The 24,257-nt window shown below is 52.1% G+C and overlaps 2 protein-coding genes across 4 annotated transcripts in view; one reads left to right on the top strand and one right to left on the bottom strand.

The window, feature by feature from the left end:
• ACSF2 (acyl-CoA synthetase family member 2) overlaps nucleotides 1–24,257 on the bottom strand; it is an 82,292-nt gene that overhangs the window by 24,419 nt on the left and 33,616 nt on the right. The window lies entirely within an intron of this gene.
• CHAD (chondroadherin) lies at nucleotides 498–22,658 on the top strand. The gene is made up of 4 exons (XM_075014707.1): nucleotides 498–1,287; nucleotides 6,593–6,756; nucleotides 7,030–7,175; nucleotides 21,643–22,658. Exons 1-3 carry the CDS (start codon nucleotides 508–510, stop codon nucleotides 7,169–7,171), a joined length of 1,086 nt encoding a protein of 361 aa, XP_074870808.1. The 5' UTR covers nucleotides 498–507; the 3' UTR covers nucleotides 7,172–7,175; nucleotides 21,643–22,658.

The following is a 24,257-nucleotide window of genomic DNA, read 5'->3' as shown; positions in this document are numbered from 1 at the left end:
AGTTCAGGATTCTGCCTGTGGTAAAATGCTACCAGGAAACATCAGTGCAGGAGAGGTGGGCCCTGCATGGTTCCTGCCACGCCCATGAGTTGGGCCCTGAGGGGGAAGAGGTTCTGTGTCCCTGTAGCTGGAGCTGGGTAGCCCGACTTCCCCATCTCGGCGTCACCGAGGGTTTTAGCTCCACGTTTCAGTGAGGAGCAAAGAGGGCTCTCCAAAGGGCAGACGCACACCCTGTTTTCTTGGTCCCTTTTCCTCCCTGGCCCACATGGTCTCAGCAGCAGGGCAGGAGGTCTGAGGAGGCCAAAAGGGGTTAAATTCACACTGAGCTCCCAAAGCCAGTTGCTTCCAAGTCAGAGTCTGGCGGCTGCCTGCGGTTTGTGGGAAGGGATTTCGGTTTTCAATAACTTTATAAATAGGGCTGTGTTCTGCTTGCTGCAGACTCTTGTCTCCCTCCTCCTCCTGCTGCAGCCGCTTCTCTTCCGTCCCACACGGATCCCAGTTCTGGCCATGGACCGGTCGGGCTTCTTCCTCAGCCTCCTGAGCTTGCTGGTGTGCCTCCTCCCCTCACTGCAGGCATGCCCCACGAGCTGCCACTGCCATGGCGGAGACCTCCAGCACGTTATCTGTGACAACGTTGGGCTGAAGAAGATCCCCAAAGTGTCCGAGCAAACCCGGCTCCTCAACCTGCAGAGGAACAACTTCCCTGTCCTGCCGACCAACGGCTTCAGGGAGATGAAAGGGCTTGTGTCCCTCCACCTCCAGCACTCCCAGGTCAAGGAGATCTCCAGCGGCGCCTTCCGGGGGCTGAAGCAGCTCGTCTACCTGTACCTCTCCAACAACGACATCAGCGTCATCAAGATGGGGGCCTTCGACGACCTGTCAGAGCTCACTTACCTGTACATGGACCACAACAAGATCTCAGACCTGCCCAAGGGGCTCCTCTCCCCGCTCATTAACCTCTTCATCCTGCAGCTGGGCAGCAACAAGATCCGAGAGCTGAGAGCAGGGGCCTTCAGCGGTGCAAAGGATCTACGCTGGCTCTACCTCTCCGATAACATTCTCTCCTCCATCCAGCCCGGGGCCCTGGACGACGTGGAGAACCTAGCTGTCTTCCACTTGGAGAAGAACCAGCTCAGCGCTTACCCGCTGGTGCCTATGAGCAAGCTGAGGGTAGTGGAGGACCTGAAGCTTTCTCACAACCCCATGAAGGTCATTCCAGACTACGCCTTCCAATCCTTCGGGCGCTACATGGAGACACTCTCTCTGGACAACATGGGTCTAGAAAAGGTAGGTTCCTCCCCACCCGCTCTCCCTTTCAAATCAGAACACAGGGCCTGGGTCTCGTCTCATAGTGATGTCACGTCTTTCCCTCTCCCTCACCTCCACCGCAGCAGTTCCAGGCGCTACCCCCTTGGCGCTCTGGCCATGAGGAAAGACTGGCCAGGGTCTCTGCCAGGGTGAGCTGTGGGGGGACAGCAGCTGGGACACTACCACACCCTGGTGTTTGGTGATGGGGCTGTGGTTGAGACCTCCGTGAGGTGGTGTGGCAGACGCTGGCTGATGTCCTGTTAAGGAGAAGTGTGGCCCAAACGGCATCACGGGGTCGTGACCTGTATAAGGTGGCTACCTGGGAAGCAGCGGCTAAGATACAGTGTGGTATTCAGGTGCGGACTTCTGTCCTGAGCCACGCAGGGCGTGAAAGGGAGGAGAACCGGAGTCACAGCTTCAGCAGGAGGGTGAAGTGCTTTTTAGCAATAAAAAAGGCCCTGAATCTTTGCACATCCACATGATGAACAAGAGCGAGAGGATCACGTCGTCTTGTGCTGTGTGACGCTGAGGTCTCCTGGGCTCACTGCCCCATCACAAGGGTCCAGCAGCAGGTAGTACTGCTGCAGCGGGAAATGTGCTCTGGTGCTCTAAAAGGAACCAGCACATAGCTCCCAGCCTCAGGAGGTGGGTGGGGGAAATGAGTGGCAAGGGGCTACCCCATGCTCAGACTGGCAGGGCACAGTGGACTGGTTGACTGTGAATGTCCTGTCTCCTGATCTCCAGCCTGGTTACCTGCTGTTGCTCCAAATTGGGGGACAGGGAGGGAGATTCCTCTGGAGGAGTTATGACTAATAGCTCTTTCTCCCTAGTGCCATGCAGACAGGTAGTCAGTGAACACATGTCCACCTTCTACCTTTTTTTCCCCTCCTTCCAAATTTTCACTCTATAAAGAAAGGTTTGTCTATTGATGCTCTCGCAAGAGAAACTCGTGCAGCCTTTTACAAAGAAGCCCTGTTTCTACCCTGCAGGAGGGACAGTCAAGTAACTCAGCAAAATACCCCACTTCTTCTCATGGAAAAAATCAGGACCACAGGCAGGGACGTGAGTAAAGGGCAGGAAGGATAATACAGTTTCCAACAATGCTCTGTTGGGATGCAACTGGATGGCACAGAACCAGCTGATGAACCGGAGTAGCTCACATCCCTGGATGCCATGCCAAGATGCCCAGGGATGGAGCGTATCCAGGCACAGCAACACAATACCCCATCATGTGGTACAGAGGGATGGAGAACATCCCAGGTGGAAAAGAATAATGCCTTGTAGCAACACACAGCCAGTGTCACATGGGGCCAGGAAGTGCCAAGCATCTGTGCTCTGAAGGATAAAACCCAACTGCAGCAAAGAGCTGCCAAAGGGTGTTGGGCATTAGAGCACATCCATGTTACCAAAGTAATAGAGTGCCCCAGAAGGCCTGGCTAGGGATCTGGAATGTATCCAGGCTGAGCATGACATCATCTCTAGAGCCTGGCATGCCCTTGTCAATATTTCAGCTCCTTCCTCTTCTTGAGTTGACAGTCGCCATACACATGGCGTAATCAGACTCAGTCACCTGGAAATTATCTGCTGGCAAAGCTACAAAAGGACTCCCTAGAGAATGAGCATGTCATCCTTCAGTGATGCCAGATGCAGAGACACCAGGGACACAAGATGAGATCCTCTGCAGATGCAGGCGATCTTGAGAATTTCAAGTCTCTGAATTCTGTTTTGCTATGCAGTGACCTTGTTGATCTTGAGAATAATACCTTGGGCACAAGAATGGGATTTGAGAACAGACGTAGATTCATTTCTTCCATCTCTTTGATCAGTAGCAAGAGATGAAAGGTCTAGCCACTGCTGACTTCAGGATGGAGCTGCCATGCAGTCCATAAAGCTATATCCACTCCCACCAGCAGTGAACTCACTCAGTGAAACTATGGTCGTTCTTTGCCATGTGTATTATCTTGTGCTGCCCTGCTGTTTTAATGTGGCTGTCTAGGTATAACTCTGCGTTTGGCCCGCCCCGAATCTTTTACATGTTTGTCACCATTTTAATATTATAGTATGAAAAACTGAAAACCCTGATATCATCTCACTTGTCCGGTGGCTTCTTTGAGAGGTAGGCATCCAGTGTTCCTGGCAGAAAACCTACATGGAGGAATTATTTCATCCACCAGTGCAGTCCTTCAGGGGTGGGACATGGCAGCTGTTGAACAGAGCACACACCACTCCCTTTGCATGCAAAAGTGGAAAAGAATTCCAGATCCACCCTGACTTGCAGAAGTGTAGCTAGACCCAGCAGAATTATACAAACTAGCCAAGACACGGGGCCAATGCCCCTAGTATGGCAAAAATGTGATACGGACTCTCTGATGGTTTACTATTGGTCAGTAGTAGCCGGGAACTGTCAGGTCTCCACTGACACATGGCACTTCCTGCAGCCAACTGTCCTCATAAAAAAAGTCTGGACCATTGGGTTAGTACAACAGGGAGAGTTGTGCCACCTAAGAATCATGCCCATTTTACGATGAGCACCGTCAGCTGTCAGCTGGGGTTGCTCCTGGGTTTCCTTATTTCAGCCTCAAGGTCTGTCTGCACTGCAGCCAAAGGAGCGACCACACCATGTGTTGATATACTCGAGCTAGCTTTGATCTAGCCAACTTGGCTAATAGGAGCCACGAAGCTGTGCCAGCACATTCTGAACAAGCCCACCAGGGACTCTGAGCATTATTTGAACCTCCAGCCCATCCCACTGCAACTTTATTGCTACACAGTTTGGAACTACAGGGTGAGCCTCTCTAATCGGGAACTCCCTCATCTAGCAACATCCATAATGCGGCACAATTTTAATTAGCTGTATAGCAACTTACCATTCACATGGCCACATTTCCCGCAGCCCCATAAAGTTTGTTTCCAGCCACCAGTCCTGGCTCTCGGTGTTCTGTGCTGTTCTTTAGCTCTCATTCACCCCTAACAGAGACTGGGAGTGGCTGGCCCCTGACAAAAGCAGCTTCTCTGCCCTGGGTGTTAATATCTCCCCATTAGACTCTGACAATGGGCCCACATCCCCCTGTCTGATCAGACTTGTTTTTCCCTCTTTTGATACATACTGCTGATAATGGGCCATTTCACCTTGCTGAATAGATCTTGTCAGCCCTGGCCCTCCTTCTACTGGGACTCCACTCTTTAAATACCCCTCTGAAACCATCCCCCCCACACTCATGCATCTGATGAAGTGGGTCTTTGCACACAAAAGCTTATGCTCCAAACTATCTGTTAGTCTATAAGGTGGCCCAGGACTTTTTCTTGTTCTCCAAGAGCCCAGTAAGCTGTGGGAGTGTTGGGAATGCTGCTAGACAACACAGACCTCCCACGGTCTGGCAAATTCTCTCATTCAGCACCGGTCAGGTCCCGAGGCTGCTGGACTAGAGAGATTCAACCTGTAGCTAGATCAAAGCTAGCTTGTGGAGGACTACATGTGCTACAGCCACACCTCCAGCTGCAGCCTATACACACCCAAATTACAGTTCTCTCTGCACAATCGCCAGAGGCCTTGTATCCGTGTGACCCACATGAGCCACTTCACAATGCTACAGGTCTCCCCAGACTCAGTGGCCATGGGACGGCGGTATTTAAAGTATGAGACGGCGATCAAACCTGGGTTGCAGCCTCTCCCCACTTGCCCCAGTACCAATATTCTCTGCTAGGGCTGGAGTCTTCTGTGTAGTTTCAAAATTCTATCCCCACTCAGCGGTGAGAAGCTGGTCCCTACGAGAACCCCTGTTGCTGTTGCAAGTAGCATCGCCCTTGTCGCACCAGAAAAGGAAGAGCTCAAACACTTTTGCAACTCATGTACCGGGAAGTCCTCTCAAGTGCAAGGAAACAGAAACCAGCCTCTTCTCAGAAGCTTTAACCCAAGAGATGACGACACTCATTTCTAACAGGCCTCGGGACCATGTTAGCGCGTGCCACCAAAACAGTGAACCATAATCATCTCGCGTTTTCATACGGACTTTTCCCTCAGAGAACCCCCAAGTCCAGGAAGGTCCAGGGTTAAGCACAGCGGCTGATTAACAGTACATGGCAGCATGAAGAAGACCCTGGAAGAGGAAGTGAAGCAGAATGGGTTGACACCGCAGGGAGAAATTAGGTGGTCAGAGAGGAATTACCCAACCTGGAATGCAGCCAGGAGACCGGTGTCAAGGACCCCTGCTACTTGGGAGGGCATTTACAAGAGCACTAATCCAACCCGGCACACCTTGGCTTGCGAGATCTCACAGGTTTGCAGCCTGAGACAGCCCACCTGCAGAAGCCAGGCGCCAAACCGAGGGGCATGCCTGAGGAGGGGTCTAGCGAGAAGAGAAAATACACAGATGGGTATTTGGCACAGAGAGCATTCGGGTGGGCCCGGGCATGCATCTCTGGAGATGACAGAGCTGTTCTCTCCCCGCCCCAGGGTTTGTAAAGGAACGGGAAAGGAGGAATAAGACAGGGTTGTTATTGCTAAGAGAAGCACCCGTGCAGGCAGCAGCCTCCTCTATAGTGAATGTGCTCCGGGGAAGTGTGTGCTGCTAGGTTTGCGTTTTACCCCAGGATTCTTCCACACTAAGTAGCTGAGGACAAGGAGGACTGGGGCGGAGGGAGGAAGGGGAGATACTTGGCTGGAAGTACCCAATTGCCAGTTTTCTCTCTGGCACGCTGCACTTCACTCGCAGGTGTGCTGACGGGGCTGCGTTTCGTTGGACGCTGACTTGCAAACAGCCCATCAGGGAGGGGGGAGGAGAGCGGGCACGGGATGCCGGCCCTACTGCTTCTGCAGCACTCTGAAGCCAAGCGTAACTTTCCACTCGGAGCCCAGAGGGCATTGCCAAAGTACACAGGCCCTTCAGACTCCACGAACAGGCCTCCCTGTTCCATGAGCGCTGGGAGGACTCCAGGCTTGTACCCGGGGCACGTCTCAGCCCATTAAGGGGGAGCAATAAACAGATGAGACCAGATCTCAGCTCTTCTTTAGGCAGCAGGGAGGGGGATGTGGAACACAGGGAGACAATGGGGTACAGGGTTGGCCTTTAGCAACCTGGAGGTGGGAGGAACTAAAAATCCATCTCTCAAGAAGGAAAACAGTCTGTCTCCTGAAGCCCTCCAGGGGGCCAGAGGAGATCCCCCTAGACTCCCCACAGCCCCACTGCTGCCCTAAGAACTGTGACCATGGGCAGCCTGGGAAAGAAGGGAATGGAAACCCACCTTGCCCGCCTCACAGCCATCTGCCTCTCCCCTTGTGCTTCAGTTTTCAGAGAAGGCCTTTACCGGCGTGACCACGCTCAAGGCCATCCACATCGAGAACAACAAACTTAACCAGCTGCCTGGGAACTTCCCATTCAGCAGCCTGCAGAACATCACCTTGTCCAACAACCCCTGGCACTGCTCCTGTCAGCTCACAGCTCTGCGCAAGTAAGAGATACGCATCGATTTGTCCTGCCCAGCCACACTGCCACCCACTGCCCAGAAATGGGGGAAGGGTTCAGTTAGTTGTCCTGGGGGGAGCGGGGGCACTGACCAATTTTGGGGGGGAAGGTCTCAGTTAGTTGCGCCAAGGGAGGAGGAAGAGACAATCCCCGTAACTTGACACGTGGTGAGTAATGCAGCTCCCTGGCAGCTCTGTCCAGGTGAGTGACAGCTTGTCCCCTTCTGACGATGAGGGCTTTTCCATTTGTCCTTCTGTAGGTGGTTGGAGTCCAGCCGTTCCCGCCCTGACGCGACTTGTGCCTCACCCTCTCAGTACCGAGGGCAGCAGATAAGAGACACCAGCGCACTCCGCAGCTGCAAACTCTCCACCAGGAGACCCCGGAAAGGAAACCGCCATTAAACAGGTAAGAAGCTTTTTGTTACCACGCCCTGTTTTCTCCTTCCCTCTCACAGAGGTAAACCAAGTCCTGAGCCCCCTGAAGTCCATGGGAGTCTTCCCATGAACGTCACTGTAACTGTTTGAGAGACGATCCCTAGTCTATTCCTTTATTTGCCCAGTCCTAAGTGTATAGGTTATAAAGCAAGGAGGGATCATTTTAATCATCTCGTCCCTCTGAGCTCCTGTATAACAGGCCAGAGAACTCTCCTGGGCCAATTCCTGTTGGAACTAGAGAAAATCTACTTGAAATACATCCTCCCTTGATTTTAAACGCTTTCCAGTGATCGAAAATGTGCAACTCTAAACACAGGGGCAATGTACTGAATGACCAACATTGTTCTCATGTTGGGCCTCATTTCTAGTCTGAATTGGGCTAGCTTTAACTTCCAGCCCTGGGTCAGCAACGCTGACGGGCCCTTTATCGCCAAAGTTTTGTTCCCCATGGAACCCCAGGGGCACTGAGAATGCTGACAAGGGAGAGTGAAATCAGCTCTAGAGCCTTCACTGAGAATCAGGGGGCTTTTAGCTCATGCTGCAGCGCACATGGGTTTCGCCCCTAAGGTCCCGAATTCCGTCCTCCACTTGTAAAGACCACCGACCAGGTCACCCGCAGGTGGGATTGAACCTGTGACCTTAGGAGCGAAAGCCGTGAGCCTCTACTACAAGAGGTAAAAAGCAAACTGCCCCTTTGCTGAGCTATAAGGCAGATTCCCTCTCCCTTTCTCCGTACTACTGGGTTACAGTCAGATTAAATCACCCCTTAATCTTCGTTCTGGTAAAAGCAATAGAATATATGTCTTAGTCTTTGCAGTGGAACCTCAGAGTTACGAACACCTTGGGAAGGGAGATGGTTTGTAAGCAGCCCCCGCAGGTGGGGGGAAGTGGGGGGGTGCAGCTGCATAGGGATATCAGCCTTTCAAAGGGGTCTGGAGCTCTGGCTGCCACTACTTCAGCAGCAGCAGCTTGAGCTCCTCTGAACTGCTGTGGCAGCGCTGCTCCATGCAGCTGTGGAGGCCTGGAGTCAGGGAGCATTGCCATGACCTGGCCAGCACTAAGGGCTGACTGCTATGGGCCCTGTCTGCATGCAGAACTGGCCTGTCCATAGCATGGTCCATGCAGCTGCCCCAGACTCTGCACTTTGGGGGGCCCCGCAGCAGCCAACTCAACCGTCTTTTGGGTGGGACAGTCCCCCCACCCCCGTTAGCTCAGGTCCCAGGATGGCCTGGGGGGTAACTTACAGGGGCCTGGTGCAGGCTGGCAGAAGGGGGTCCCCACCCACACTCACTGCAGAAGCAGGAGGCAGAGCTTTCCAGCAGCCCATCACATAGACCGCCCCGGCCTCAGCCCCAGCCCATTCCACCAAGCCCTGCATTACCCAGGGGAGCAGAGTGGGGCTGGAACTGGGACCTGGCACTTGCTGCCGCCATGGGGAAGTGGGGCACAGTTGGCTGGGAGGGTGGAGCTGAATGGAACAAGCTGGCGGGTAGCTCCAGCTCCTGCTGTCGTGGTATGTGCGGGAGGAGCCAACCCCTACTGCTCCACCCCAGTAATCCCCCAGCTCCTGTTGTGTGGGGAGGGGCTCGGGAGAAGGGGCGCAACGGGGGCAGAGCAGGGACAGAGCAGGGGCGAGGTGGGGTCTGTGGCCGGAGGTATTGCCCCAGGTCCCACACCCCACTAGGGACTGCCGTGCCTGCAAGTGTGACCACCTTCCTTGTTCCTAGCCGTACCACTTTATATCTGACCACTTTAAAACCTGCATTGTTTGCTTGTACCCAGTTTACCAAGCAACCCAGATTTCTCGGTCTCAGTAAGCTGTCCTCTGCGCTGCTCTGCACGCCCCCAAGCTATGGGCAATCATCTGGAAACTTCAGCCGCAACAATTTCATGTTTTCTTCCAGCTCATTGTTAGTGATGTCAGCAGAGGGCCAAGCACGGATCCCTGTGGGATCTCACTAGAAATACGCGCAAAGCAAGATGATTTCCCCATTTGCACTCACACTGTGAGATCCATTACTTGGATGATTTTTAATTTGGCGTGTGCCATAGTAATTTTGTTTCCTTCTCGGGGTTTATTTTAATCCAAATGTCATGTGATACCAATTCATCTGCCTTACAAAAGTTTTAAGTCTATGAAATCAATATGATTTATCCATCTGACTTGTAATCTCAATAGGAAAGATATCAAGATAGTTTGATTAAATCTATTTTCCATAAACCCCTATTGATCAGCTGGAATCACCTCCCTTTAACTCTTTATTGATCAAATCCTACACCTGCCATTACATTATTTGGCTTTGGATTTATGTCAGATTACAGGCCTCTAAGTACCTGGATCATCCCATTTACCATGTGTACATATCGGCACAACTTTAGTTTTCCTGCCCTCCTCTGGAACTTCTCCTGTGTTCCAAGACATAAGGATATTCAAAATAAATGCTCCACAACTAGCTGCCTGAGAACTCTTGGATGAGAGTCATCCAGCCCAGCTGATTCCAAAATGTTGCGCTTCAGTAGCCAATGTTTAACAAGCTTCCAAATTATTGTTGGAATGGAAATGGTTCAGTCATTGCTATCATCCAGATTTTTCACAAATATGTAACAAATATTGTTGAACACTTCTGCTTTCCTGCATCATCATTGACAATTTACCAGACCAATACTATTGCTCAGATCCTTTTGTTCTTAATACACTTAAACTCCCTAACTCTGTTGGCCACAGATTTCTTCACCTGTCCTTTTGCTTGCCTTATCAATTTTCTACAATTCCTAGCTTTTGATTTATATTTATAACTATCAACTTCCCTTTACATCCACTTGGCTTGGGTATGCATAATTATTTTTATAACTGCTTTCACCTCCCCTCTGAGCCAGGCTGAATGTTTAACCAGGGTAGCCTTTCTTTATCCAAGTGGCTTTTTGAGGGTCTTGTAAAATGTTCTCAAACAATTCCCACTTATCACTCCCACTTCTCTCTTTAAATTCTCTCTCCGGTGATTTGGCCTCACCTCAACCCCAACAGGACATCAGTTGGAGGACACCCTCAATAATGCCATTTCCTCCCATGTACTTTACAGAGAATCACAGAACACTAGAACCAGAAGGGACCTCAAGAGATCATCAAATGCAGTTCCTTGCCAGTATGGCAGGACCAGGCACCATCTACACCATCCCTGTTAGATATTTATCCAAACTGTTATTAAATCTCTCCTATGATGGAAATTCTACAACCCCCCTAGGCAATTTACACCAGTAATTAACCACTCTGACAGTTAGGAAATCTTTCCTAGTGTCCAATCTAAACCTTCCCTGCTACAATTTAAGCGTATTGCTCCTTGTCCTATTTTCAGAGGCTAAGGAGAATAATTTTTCTCCGTCCTCCTTGTAACACCCTCTTAAGTACTAGAAAGCTGCTATCATGTCCCCTCTCAGCCTTCTCTTTTCCAAACTAAACAACGCCAATTCTTTAATCTTCTCTCATAGCTCATGTGTTCTAAACCTTTAATCATTTTAGTTGCTCTTCTCTGGATCCTCTCCAATTTCTCCATGTCTGTCCTAAAATGTGGAGCCCAGAACAGGACACAATACTCCAGCTGAGGGTTGATCAGCTCAGAGCAGAGCAGAACAATGACTTCTTGCGTCTTGCTCACAATACTCTTGTTTACACATCCCAGAATCATACCTGCTTTTCTTGCAACAGTATTGCACTGTTGACTCATACTCAGTTTGTGGTCCACTATGACCCCTAGACACCTTTCTGCAGTTCTCCTTCCCAGGGAGTCCCTTCCCATTTTGTATATGGGAAACTGATTGTTCCTCCCTGAGAGGAGGACTTTGCATTTGTCCTTTCTGAACTTCATCCTATTTGCCGCAGACTATTTCTCCAACTTGCCCAGATCTTCTGGAATTCTGACCCTACCCTCCAAAGCACTTGCAATCCCTCCCAGCTCAGTATCATCTGCAAACTTGATAAGTGTGACCCCCTATACCATTATCTAAATCATTTATGGAGCTATTGAACAGAACTGATCCCACAACTGACCCCTGCAGAAACCTGCAGCCTGACTGTGAACCATTAATAATCAGAAGTCCTGTTGCACCTAATAAACTAACATATTTTGGAGCATAAGCTTTTGTGGCAAAGACCCGCTTCGTCTGACGAAGCGGGTCTTTGCCACAAAAGCTTATGCTCCAAAATATCTGTTAGTCTATAAGGTAACACAGGACATGTTGTTTTTGAAGATACAGACTAATTCGGCTCCCTCTCTGACATTAATAACTACCTTCTGGGAGCAGCTGTCCAACCAGTTATACACCCACCTGCGAGTAGCCCCATCTAAGCTGCATTTCCCTAGTTTACTGATAAGGTCACATGATACTGTATCAAATGCTTCTTGCCCTGCTCCTGCCCGCTGCCCTGCAGCCCTGAGTTCAGCCCTCACCTGTGCTACGGCCTCTCCTCTGGTCCCTCCTCCACCCACGTAGGGCACCATAAAACCGCAAGGAAGGTCCTGGCTAGGAAGTAAAGGAATTGGAATTGCTCAGCAATAATTTGAGCAGGGAAGCTCAACTGGGGCAGAACAGCCCCAGGTCCCTGAAACACACAGGTCCCGGGTTGGGGGAGGTGGCTGGGGTGGAGCGACCTCCCAAGCTGCCCCCTGCTTTACTTGGTTAACCAAATAACCAGGATTTTACATCTCTCCTCGGGCTCCGGCTGCCACTGCTGCCACAGTAGCTGTGAGGCGGCTAGGAGCCCCAGGCCCTTCCGAGTTGCCAGGCCCTGAGACAGTCAGTCGCTCCCTTTGCCCCCACGTTGGTGGGCCTGGATCATCCAAACCTTTTCTTTTTCAGAAGTTTCCCAGTTTTCCTTTCCAAAGGCCTTTCTAGGCGGGGGAAGTGGATGGGTCAGAGGCTTGGGGGTGGGACACACAACCTTTAACCTCCATCGGATGTGGCCCAGGAGAGTAACGACCAAACGTCCCTGCCCTCAGACAGCTGGGCAGTGGGCTCTGAGCACGTATCTCACACCGCACCAGGTACTCCTGCTCAAAAACTGGAGGCCACAGGGTAGCTTTTACTGGAACAGCATCCACGACCCACCCTGCATGCTCAGTGTAGAAGTAAACGACCGCCTGGGCTCATACCCTCGCAAACGTCTCTCCAGCTCTGGTTTCAAACCCATTCTCAGTGCACCGTGGGGACAGGCAGCACCACAGCCAGCCAACCTTGTTCCTTGTGCAGTATCTAAGCTAAAGACTTGGTCCTCGAGGAGTCAGCTGATTTATTTTAAGCACTGGTCTGAAAGCAACACCTTGTGCCCTGGAACATGGTGTCCTGAGGCCCAGAGCTGTGCCCTGAGGCAACAGCCAGTTGTTGAATTAGAAGGTTTGGGCAGAAGAGCGGAATGCAGGAGCAGGAAGGAGAGATGGAGAAGGTGATACCAGAAAAAGAGCTGACTGGACCCTAAACAAAGGTCCTGTTTACCTGAAGGCTGTACGCACGAGAACATCACAAACCCATCTCCCTTCATTGAAAGCCACTGGGTGTTTAAGGATTCAGAAGACCAAGCCCTTGCCAATGTTGTTTCTGCACCCTCATGGGCGTCAGCTGCTGCTCAGTGTTTGGTTTGTCTTAGGACCAGGTCCACAACCCACTGAAGTCACTGGAAGAACTCCCGTTGATTTCTGGGGTTTGGGCGACAGCCTCCACGTTTGCAAGCTGTGCGGAGAGGGACCTTTTATTTTTGGGTCAGTAACACTCTGGGCACCCTTATGACACTGCCAGTGACAAGCATTTTTACTGCTTTAACAGGAACAAGCAGGGAGCTGTTACTGGTGGCTACTCAAGTTATCAGACCTAAACTTTCTTTTCTACACCTGTGGACAAGGAAATGGTGAAAGCAACACTGGCTATGTCTACACTAGCACCCCTCTTTCGAAAGATACGCTAATGAGGTGCTGCAATGAATATGTAGTGCCTCGTTGGCATAATGGCAGCTGCGGCACTTTTCGAAAGGACCCTGCAGATGTTGAAATTGGTTATAAGAATAAGGGGATTTCGACGTCTGTGGAGTCCTTTCGAAAAGGACCTTGTGTAGACAAGCTGCATGTGATCGAAAGTGGCACTTTCAAAGTGGTGAGGCCGCTGCTATGCTAATGAGGCATTGCATATTCATACCAGTGCCTTATTAGCATATCCCAATGTGTCTCATTAGCATCCCCCTTTCAAAAGAGGGGTGCTAGTGTAGACATAGCCATTGTGGGCATGTCTACACTTGCATTCCTCTTTCGAAAGAGGCATGCAAATGAGGGAAATTGAAAATGCAGATAAGGTACAGATTTAGTGCCTCATTTGCATATCCTTTTGTAAGAAGAAAAGCAGGGTGGATGCGGCTCTTTAGAATGTGAACCCCATCTTCTAAAGAAAGAAAGGTTACTCACCGTAGTAACGGTGGTTCTTCGAGATGTGTCCCCGTGGGTGCTCCACATTAGGTGTCGGGCTCGCCCGGCGCCGCAGATCGGATCTTCCAAGCAGTTTCTGCTGGACCGCGCATGCGCCGGTGCGCACCACTCCCCCGCGCGCTCCCGGCCACGTGCGCGATCCGGTCCCCGCCAGTTCCTTGACCAACCGCCTCGGATGCTCCTGCAAAACACTAAACAGAGATCTGGAGCGGGGAGGATGGGCGGGTAGTGGAGCACCCACGGGGACACATCTCGAAGAACCACCGTTACTATGGTGAGTAACCTTTCTTTCTTCTTCGAGTGTCCCCGTGGGTGCTCCACATTAGGTGACTACCCAGCAGTAACCCAAGATAGGAGGTGGGTAATCGGATTATGTGCAGCTTGTCCCCGAGAGGACCGCTGTCGAGAGACGGGTATCCTCTTGGAATACCCTGTGAAGGGCGTAATGTTTGGCGAAGGTGACACAGGATGACCAGGTCGCCACTCTGCAAATGTCTTTTAGCGCAACGCCCTTGAAAAAGGGCTGTTGATGCTGCCACCGCCCTAGTGGAATGAGCCCTGGGCATGGCCAGGAAAGGAGTCTTTTTGAGTTTGTAGCACATTTTTATGCAAGATACGATGTGCTTCGAGATTCTCTGCGAAGAGAGACATTCTCCTTTTGATTTGGGAGCGATAGAGACTAGGAGTCTATCCGTTCTCTGGAAGGACTTGGTCCTGTCTATATAGAAAGCTAGCGCCTCCTCACGTCCAGGAGGTGTAGGCACGCCTCTTTGTTAGAGTTATGAGGCTTTGGATAAAACGAGGGTAAACAATAGGTTCGTTAGTATGAAACTCAGAAAGAAACTTTAGGAACAAAAGCTGGATGCAGCCGTATGGTTACCGCCTCCTTGAAAAAAACAGCGCAGGGTGGCGTTGCCATAACTGCCGCAAGCTCGCTCACCCTGCGAGCTGACGTGATTGCGAGAAGAAAGATCGTCTTTATCATAAGGAGGCAGAGGGAAACCATGGCCAAAGGCTCGAACGGTGGTCCCCTTTTCGCATTAAGCACCAGGTCCAAGTTCCACGAAAGTGGAAGCGGTTTCCGAGGGGGGTATAGGTTTACCAGCCCTTTAAGGAACCTGGTAACCATGGGATGGGCGAACACCATGTGCCCTGTCTCTCCGTGTCTGAATGCCAAAAAGGCGGCAAGGTGGACCTTAAACGAGGATAGCGAGAGTCCTCCTCTCTTGAGGTCCAGTAAATACTCTAATATCACAGCCATAGGCACCGAAAACGGGGGCTAGCTGTTTGGTAGAACACCATGCCGTAAAGCGAGTCCATTTCTGCTTGTAGGTCTTCCTGGTGGAAGTCCTCCTGCTACTGTCTAGGACTTGCTGCACTTCCTCCGTACATGTGCTCTCTAGGGAGCTGAGCCATGGATTAACCACGTTTGTAGTCGCAGGCCTTGGGGGTGCGGATGCACTATGGACCCCTGGGCTTGCGTGAGCAGATCCGGCGCCACCGGAAGGGGCATCGGTGGCCGGTCCGACATGCGCAGGAGTAGGGGGAACCATTGCTGTCGATCCCACGTTGGGACTATCGGGATCATTCAGGCTCCTTCCCTCCTGGCTTTCTGCAACACTTTGTGGATGAGCGCTGTGGGAGGGAAAGCGTAAAGCAGGGGGCCCCTCCATCAGATCGCGAAGGCGTCCCTCAGGGACCCCCGTCCCAGTCCTGCCCTGGAGCAGAATCGTGGGCACTTCTTGTTGTGCTGAGTAGCAAACAGGTCTATCTGGGGAAAAACCCCATGCATGAAAAATCGGTTGCAGCAGATCGGGACGGATCTGCCACTCATGCGTGAGTGCGAAACACCTGCTCAGCTGGTCTGCCTTCACATTGTGAGCGCCTGGGAAGTACGAGGCTTTCAAGGTTATATTGTTGGCGATGCAGCAGTTTCACGACCGGACTGCTTCCGCACATAAGGCACGGGACCGAGCTCCTCCTTGCCGATTTATATAAAACATGGTGGAGGTATTGTCTATACTGATCCCGACTACTTTGCCTTTTATATGGTCTCGAAAGTGTCTGCAGGCATTGAACACTGCTCGGAGCTCCAGTATATTTGTGTGCAGTGACTGCTCCGTGGAGGACCACAGCCCTTGCGTCACCTCTTCGCCCATGTGCGCTCCCCACCCTATGAGGGAGGCATCTGTAGTAAGAAAAACCGATATGTGTGGTTGGTGGAAGGGTACCCCTGTTAGCAGGTTCTCGGGGTTTACCCACCATTGCAGAGATTCGCGCACCTCTGTTGTGGGCGACGCCACCCTGTGAACAGTGTGTGCTGCCGGGCTGTATACGCTCGCCAGCCAGTGCTGCATGCTGCGCATGTGTAACCTGGCGTTCTGTACTACGAACGTCGCTGCTGCCATGTGGCCCAGCAGCTGTAAGCACGTCAGAACCAGCACCGTAGGGCTGAAGGTGAAGACTTGCACGAGGGAGCCGACGGCCCGAAAGTGAGTCTCTGGTAGATACGCCCTCGCTGTAATAGAATTTATGCGTGCCCCTACGAACTCTATGTCCTGCGTGGGGTCTCTCTTTGATTTTGTCAGATTGATAACCAGGCCGAGCGAAGAGAACGTGCCTGCTGTGACGCATATTATGCGTAGTACCTCCTCCTTCGAGGCCCCTTTGAGTAGGCAGTCATCTGGATACTGGAATATAAATACCCCCTGTCTGTGAAGGTAGGCTGACACCACTGACAAGGGCTTGGTGAAGACTCTGGGGGCCGAGGAGAGGCCAAATGGTAGGACCTTGTATTGAAAATGTTCTTTGCCTACCATGAAAAACCAGAGGAATCGTAGGTGAGCCGGATGAATAGTTATGTGAAAATACGCGTCTTGTAAATACACGTCGAGGGCTGCGAACCAGTCTCCATCGTCTAGTGCCGTAAGGATGGAGGCGATTGTGATCATCCGAAAGCGTTGCTTGCGCAGGTACCGGTTGAGGCCTCGAAAATCTAAGATGGACCTCCCGCCTCCTGTCTTTTTCCCCGTGAGGAAATACCTCGAGTAGAACCCTCTCCCTTGCAGTTGCTCCGGCACTCTTTCCACTGCCCCTATGAGCATGAGATGGTCTACCTCCTGCTTGAGCCTCGCTACGTGGGAGGCCTCCTGGAGGTGGGGCCTGGGTGGAGGTCATGGCGGTGGGAGCGACAGGAAGGGGATGGTGTACCCCGTGGCTATGATCTCCAGCACCCATTTGTCTGTGGTGATCCTTTGCCACTGGTTATAGAATGGTCGGAGGCGATGGTGGAATAACCGCTTCGGATGACCTTGCGATGGTAGTGATGGCGCAGCCCTGGATCTGTGTGTCAAACTTGTGGCCTTTGGCCCTGCCCCGAGGACGCACGGCTGTGTTGGGAACGACGCCTGGGAGTTCTGTACTGCTGGTGCTGTTGATGTCGCCCTTGCTCGTAACCCCTGTGGTACTGGGGACGCTGTTGCTGAGTGCGCAACATCCAGGGCGATCTGAACTCCCGTCCTCGAGGCCGCGTAACCTTCTTGCATGATGGCCTTGAGCACTGGTTTCTTGCCCTCTGGAAGCGAGTCCATGAGGGAGGTTAACCTAATGTGGTTATCGAAATTATGGTTCGCTAGATGCGCTGCGTAATTTGCCATTCGCAACAGTAGAGTGGAGGAGTAGTAGACCTTTCTGCCCAACAGCTCTAGCTTTTTGGCATGTTTGTCTGTTCCCCCACATTGCGACGACTCCACCACCAAGGAATTTGGTTGTGGGTGGCTGAACAGGAACTCCGTGCCCTTTGTCGGCACGAAGTTTTTTTTTTGTTTTTTTTTTTGTTTGTTTTTTTTTTTCTCCGCTCTCTTGTGGACAGGCGGAATAGTTGCAGGAGTCTGCCATATCATAGTGGCAGACTCCAAGATTGCGTCATCAAGCGGTATTGCTATTTTGGAGGAGGCCGGAGGTCTCAGATTTTTGAGGAGCTTATGGTGTTTCTCTTGCACCTTAGCTGTCTGGATGCCTTGCGTGAAGGCCACCCTCGTAAAACAGCTCTTGGAACTGTTTGAGATCGTCCGGAGGATGGACGTCCCCCGGGGCCGTAGCCTCATCCGGGGAGGAGAGCGAGGAACCGCTGGGGTACGTCTCTCTGGACCCTTCCGGTTCCTGCTGGTGATGGTACACCCTCTCACTAGAGGTTTGCGAGGGAAAATCTCGGGGTTCCATAACCAGTCCCCCCTGAAATGCTTGAGTCTCTGTCCCCGGTCGCAATTGCCCTTGGGGGTACGAGGTCGTTTGTGGGGATCTTTCCCTAGTAGATAGCCGATGGTGTCTATGCCCCGCGTGGTAGGGGCGACCATGGCAGTATAGGCACTGTTCTTGGGAAGGTGACCTAGACCATTCCCTTGGTGCATACCCTCTGCGTCTGGGGGAGGGCTGGAGAGAGCGATTTTGCATAATAGTCCAGCGGTTCAAACCCCAGGAAGGGTGAAGGTGGTCCCAGCCAGGGTGAGGCTGGTTGCAAAAAATGGAGAAGGGGGCTCCGGGTAGGCTAGGGGGGACCCCTGCCTTCTGGTTGGAGTCTGCAACATAAGCGGAGGGCTGTGAGAAAGCAACTCCACAGCCCTGTCCGGAGAGGGGCTGCAATGCCTCCTCTTGTGTGCAGCCTTCCCCCTCCCTTGAGGAGGTAACTCCGCCCCCTGACGTACAGGGGATCCCGGCCCCATCCGCACCGAGCTCGGCACACTCGAGGGCGGTGCCGCAGGTGCGGTGTCCTCCGGTGCCTGCAGGCTGCGTGCCTGCGTGCTCTGCACCGCCGGTTCCCCGGGGGTCGGTGCCGCTGCCTGCGGTGCCGCCGGTACCGGCGCTTGTTTAGCCGCCGCCCTGCCTGCGGTGCGGGGCAGCTGGCTGATTATCGGAGGCTGAGCCGCTTCCACGTGGCTCTCCGTGCCGCCGCCGATCAGCTGTTGCTGCGGCTGGGGGCTGCTCGCTCCTCCCGTCCCGCTCACTATTGTTGCCGGCAGGGATCGGACTGGGGAGACTTTCCTCCGTTTTTGCGCTGATGGGGTGAGGGAGGCAGCTTTCCTTTTATGGGCCCCGGAGGGTCCCTCCTGCTGCGGCCGCTCCGGCACGTCTGGCTGGAGGGCCTTATGAAAAGCAGTTTTAAGCCGCCGCCCTGCCTGCGGTGCGGGGCGGCTGGCTGATTATCAGAGGCTGAGCCGCTTCCACGTGGCTCTCCGTGCCGCCACCGATCAGCTGTTGCTGCGGCTGGGGGCTGCTCGCTCCTCCCGTCCCGCTCGCTGTTGCTGCCGGCAGGGATCGGGTTGGGGAGACTTTCCTCCGTTTTTGCGCTGATGGAGTGAGGGAGGCAGCTTTCCTTTTATGGGCCCCGGAGGGTCCCTCCTGCTGCGGCCGCTCCGGCACGTCTGGCTGGAGGGCCTTATCCAAAGCAGCATTTTAAGCCGCATCTCCCTGTCTCTCCTTAATCGCCTCTGGGCAGGACTCACATTTTTTTAAATCCTGAAGAGGACATTGTTGGTGAGTCTTTCAGTTGTTAAGCGGGTACTTAGCACCTTCCCTGTGCTGTTTTCCCCGTCCGATGGCCTGCCTCAGCAGGAGGGCTGACGGCCCGATGCTCCTGGCCTCCGGCGCTTGTTACTGGGACTGGATTGAAGCTGTCCCGCTTGTAGTTTGTTTGTTGTTTTGGTTTTTTTTTTTTTTTTGAAAAATAACAACCGGCTAACTTGCAGTAGCCTAAGTACTTGAAAAACTTTAAAGAAAAACAGTTAAAGTCATTGAATACGCTACTTGGCCTTAGCCTAGTTCGGATTCTGTCTGCAGCCGACGGCGGTTAAGAGGAACTGGCGGGGACCGGATCGCGCACGTGGCTGGGAGCGCGTGGGGGAGTGGCGCGCACCGGCGCATGCGCGGTCCGGCAGAAACTGCTTGGAAGATCCGATCTGCGGCGCCGGGCGAGCCCGACACCTAATGTGGAGCACCCACGGGGACACTCGAAGAAGAACCCTTCTCCCCACAAAAAAAGGGAAGAAGGGTTCTTTCGAAGATGGAGTCTACTTTCGAAAAAGCCGTATCTACGCTGTTTTTCTTCTTTCGAAAGAAGCTCTTTTGCATTTTTGATTTCCCTCATTGGCATGCCTCTTTCAAAAGAGGAATACAAGGTAGACACAGCCTGTATGTCCTGCACGTCAGAGGAGATACCAGCTCTTCCCCCTCTTTCCCAGAGTGAAGCTATTTCTGTGGGACAGCTGGGAGGTTTATGGATTACAGATGGACCTACCAGCTGTTCCCGGCAGGGCTGGCAGACTTCAGCACTGAAGGGTGGAAACTTTACTTTTCTAAACCACAGTGTTTAACTTATTATATGTAGGAGACTCCCTTCTTGGCCAGGAAAAGAAGAACGCCAACCCTTCTCCCTCACCCCTGCCATTTGGAGCCCTCTTCTGGTAGGATGAAATAACAAAACGATGATGGTGATGACAATGACACTTTGCCTTTAGACCCTCAGATGGAAGGTGCTCTCGAAAAGCACCAAACATCCCTTAACTGATTCTCACAATTTGTGAACAGGAGAATTTATTTATGCCTGTTGTAGAGACACAAAAACTAAATACTTTCACGCCATAGAACCAGGCTAGGGGCACCTAAGCAAGTGACCTGATCTTTATATGTGTCAACTACCTGCTACTTTCCCTGCTTTCGCTGGTGATATATTTACACTTACCGGAAGATCAATCACCACAGTGCCATTCTTCCAGGGTTTGATTTTGGCCACCTAGTGGGACCGCACTAAAACTGAGCAATCAGACCTCCACCGCCGACCCTGGTACTTCTCGCAGTCATGAGGAGTAAGGGAAGTTGACGTGACTGTTTCTCCCGTCAACCTCCCACTGTGGGGACTGGAGGAAAAATCAGTGTAAGGTACGTCAATTCGCGTTGGTGGAGCTGCGTATCTTAAATCAATTTTTTGCCCTAGAGTATAGATTTGGCCTCAGAGTTGCGGGTGCTCGGCGTCTCTGAGATGCAAGTTCCTTATTGAGAGGCCATATATGTTCACTAAAGGCCTAATGTCTTGTGCCCAACTTAAAACATCTTAAGGGGGTCTGATTTTCAGAGGGAATGTGCTCTGAGGATCAGGGGTCTTTGCAGTCTGAGACCCGGGCAGTCAAAAAAATCACAGGTTGCTTTCGAAAATCTAGGCCTCGGGTGTCAATGTTCAGGCACCCAGGTTTGAAATTGTAGGTTGTGATGTAGTGGGAGATAGGTGTGTGTATGTGTGTGGTTCACAGAGAGTGTGGGGCTCCTGCTGAGGATAACCTAGGTGACCAGGTGTGATGTAGTGGGGGATGCAGTGTGTGTATGTGTGTGTGGCTCAGAAAGGGTGTGGGGCTCCTGCTGCGGGTAACCTAGGCGACCAGGTGACACCTCTGGACTGCAGACAAAGGAGGAGGTGGGGTTTGAATTGGAAATGGGAGTTGGAAAGCAGTTGGTCTGGGCTGAGGCTGTGAGAGACAAAGGAGGGGGCAAGGCCCCAGCTCAGGGGACCCCTTTGGGACCTCCTCTCCCCAACATGGATTGGACTGGCTGTCTCTGATTGCTGCACTGACTCCTCTGTATGACGCTGTGTCCTGTCAACTAAGAAGCCAGCTGTTTTCCTGCTGAGTGAGAGTCACTCCTGCCTGCGGACGGGGTGCAGAGCTTGGGGACCCCTGAACCCCATCACATAGGTAAGTTACTTGGGAGTCTCACAGCAAGGCAGTGGGAGAGTCAAGATCACAGAACAACCTATTGGCCTGATGTCCAGTGGAAAGAAGGGCTGTTTGGCACCTCTAAAAATGAGGGCAACTGCCTCCAGACTCACCATTGTGCAAGACAGACACAAGACGATGAAAAAGCCTCCAGTCCTTTGATCTGCTTGAAAGATCTTTAAACATGTATTGTTTTCCCTGCCTCCTACAACAGGCCTTGCTACGGCTAGTCCAGGTGACTGGCCACTTCAACCAATCACAAAACTACTGACGACATCCACGTCCACCCACGAGCTTCTACCATCCGTCAAGAGACGTAGTGGATCACCTCCAGGAGCCTCACACACCTCGCCTATCTGCCGATCGTAGGATGGAATCCAACTTTTCAATCTCTTCCCGCATCTATGTATTTTTACAGAGGCCTCTTTAAAAACTAAACTATGCATGACAATGCTAAGACAAGCTTACCTAGATCCTGCCAGTAAAACACAGTCATCCTCCCACGGGCCGCCTAAACCCATGTCCTTGACCATCCAGTTTGTCATCACCTTTCTCCTTCCAGTGGGATGCAAATGAATAGCGAGCTATAAAGGTTCCTCCCGCCCCCAGCCCCAGTGATCCGGCATGAAAGCCGTCTCTTCTCAACTCACGCAAACAGAATCCTCCTCCTCCTATGTGAGGAGGTGACCCCTGCTGGTCAGGGCAGAGGAACACAGGTGAAGCCACATCCAGGGTGCAGGGGACATAGAGAGTGAGTTTCCCTTTCAGTCCAGCAGGGGGCGATCTCTCTATGTCAGGACTGAGATCTGCTAGACTTGCAGAACCTCAGCATCGAAATAGCGTCGTGATTGGATTCTTGTCTTGCCGCCCCCCACCCAGGAAGGCAGTTTCACAAAGCACCTACGCATGGAAGGGGAGAGGTTTGCAATCACCGTATCTGCCTCTCTCTCGGGAGCGATCCTGCTCTCAAGTTCTCCTCCTCCTCTCCCCATCCCTACCCGAGAAAGCCTAGCGGGAAAGCAGGATGCCTGTGGTTTATCGTCATGGATTTTACCATACCACAGTTTCAACTTAACTACATTTTTTATCCTGAAGAATTCTATAAATATATATTTATTCCTCTGTAACTGAGTGTAAATGGCTCTTAGGACGATGAAAATGCCTGTTCCTCTTATATAGAAAACAAATTGTATATTTTCTTATGTGCATCTTCTGTATAAAGCTCTTGCTGCAAAGAAAGACGAACTCAGCAGGTTTCCATGTGTCTGCCTGTGGACTGGCGACTCACGCTACAAACTGGGGGCGAGCCCAGCCCTACACAGATCAATCCAGGCCCGAGTCCCTACTTATCCTGCTGACAGGTTTAGAACAAAGCTGTTTTGGAGAAAGGGATTTTATTATAAGCCCTTCCCCTGTTCAGGAACAGGTGACACATACGTCCAGCATTAGCCACCTCCTCAAAAAAGGTGGCGAATATTTTGTGGGGCCAAAAGCAGGCCTACTGCAAACGGCTGCCACCCTACTCAAATTCTGGGAGTTATGTTGCCCTGACATCTTAAACTCAGCCCTGACAGCTCCATACTAGAAGCAAAGATGCTGCTCTCCCTTGAGACATTGCCCTGTTCCAGAGCAGCCACTACTCCCTCCATTCACGATGCTCCATTCCTGAGCACACCGCAAGGTCTATTAAATTCTTGGTATGGGCAGATCCTGAAGCTGCCAGCAGTAAGAGCAGAAATCTGACTCCTTGTCTGGTGCAGAGTTAACTCATCGCATCTGTTTGTTTCCCTGGTCTTCACAGGCAGCCTGTTACTTCCTTTAAAGCCAAACAACCGGGACACACAAACACGCCTTTTAATACTCCTGGATGGGGTTTGCAAAAAGATAACGAAGGTGGGATCTGGGGATGATGATACAAATAGAAGTAGTGCTCCACTATGCTACACACGCTGCAAAATGTGTTTGTTAAATGCCAGGGGACCCTTGGAATGATGGATGGGCCCAGAACACCTCAATGTTAGAATCAGAGAATTCAAGGGCTGGAAGGGACCCCAGGAGGTAATTGAGTCCAGCCCCCTACCCAAAGCAGGAGCAACCCCAACAAAATCATCCCAGCCAGGACTTTATCAAGCTGGGACTTAAAAACATCCAGGGACAGAGATTCCGCCACCTCTCTAGGTAACACGTTCCAGTGCTTCACCACTCTCCTGGGGAAATATCCAGCCTACACCTCCTGGCTCTCTAACTTGAGACCACGGCTGGTGTGAGGGTACATGTGCACCCTTAGTGATGTGCAGGCACTGGGAGTGTGTGTGAACACACAAGGAGCCCACTTAGGCTCAGGGCACATGTGCGAAGCGTGCAAGAAACCGACCGTGAGAGCGTCAACCATGCTGGGGAAGAGAATCAGCTGATTCAACAGCAAAACGCATCTGATTCCAAGTCAGCCAGGTGCCTTTCTCAGGGCTTTGCTCCAGGAGTGAGGGACAGCCGGTACAAGGGGGCAAAGGGAACTGTTTGCTGTATCCCGGCAATAAACAAACAGCAACATGCCCATGTTAGGTGCAGAGCTCTCCCTGCTCACGGCAGCTGTCCCTGTAGCTTCTGGGTCCCTCCCCAGCTGGGCTAGGCCTCTGATCCCCAGTCAGTTACCATACTCTGCACCCCCTTGAAAGACTGGAAGGTGCAAGAGGCCTCTGCCTCCCATCACACACGGACACATTCACTCGGGGAGCCTCCAGCTCTGTACACAAGTCACACACACTCAGGTTGCAGGGCCAGCTTGTGGGGTGGGACAACCCAGGCAGGCCGGGCCCAAGCATGGAAAGT

This window comes from Carettochelys insculpta, chromosome 20 (genome assembly GCF_033958435.1).
Source record: "Carettochelys insculpta isolate YL-2023 chromosome 20, ASM3395843v1, whole genome shotgun sequence".
Classification (NCBI taxonomy): Eukaryota; Metazoa; Chordata; order Testudines; family Carettochelyidae; genus Carettochelys; species Carettochelys insculpta.
Note: the sequence above shows the minus strand (reverse complement) of the source record. Positions and strands in the feature narration are given on the sequence as shown.

Coding starts and splice junctions, on each gene's coding strand:
- CHAD (XM_075014707.1), top strand. CDS start 508: ATGGACCGGTCGGGCTTCTTCCTCAGCCTCCTGAGCTTGCTGGTGTGC. Junction 1,288..6,592: donor ACAACATGGGTCTAGAAAAG/GTAGGTTCCTCC, acceptor CTTGTGCTTCAG/TTTTCAGAGAAGGCCTTTAC. Junction 6,757..7,029: donor CAGCTCACAGCTCTGCGCAA/GTAAGAGATACG, acceptor GTCCTTCTGTAG/GTGGTTGGAGTCCAGCCGTT.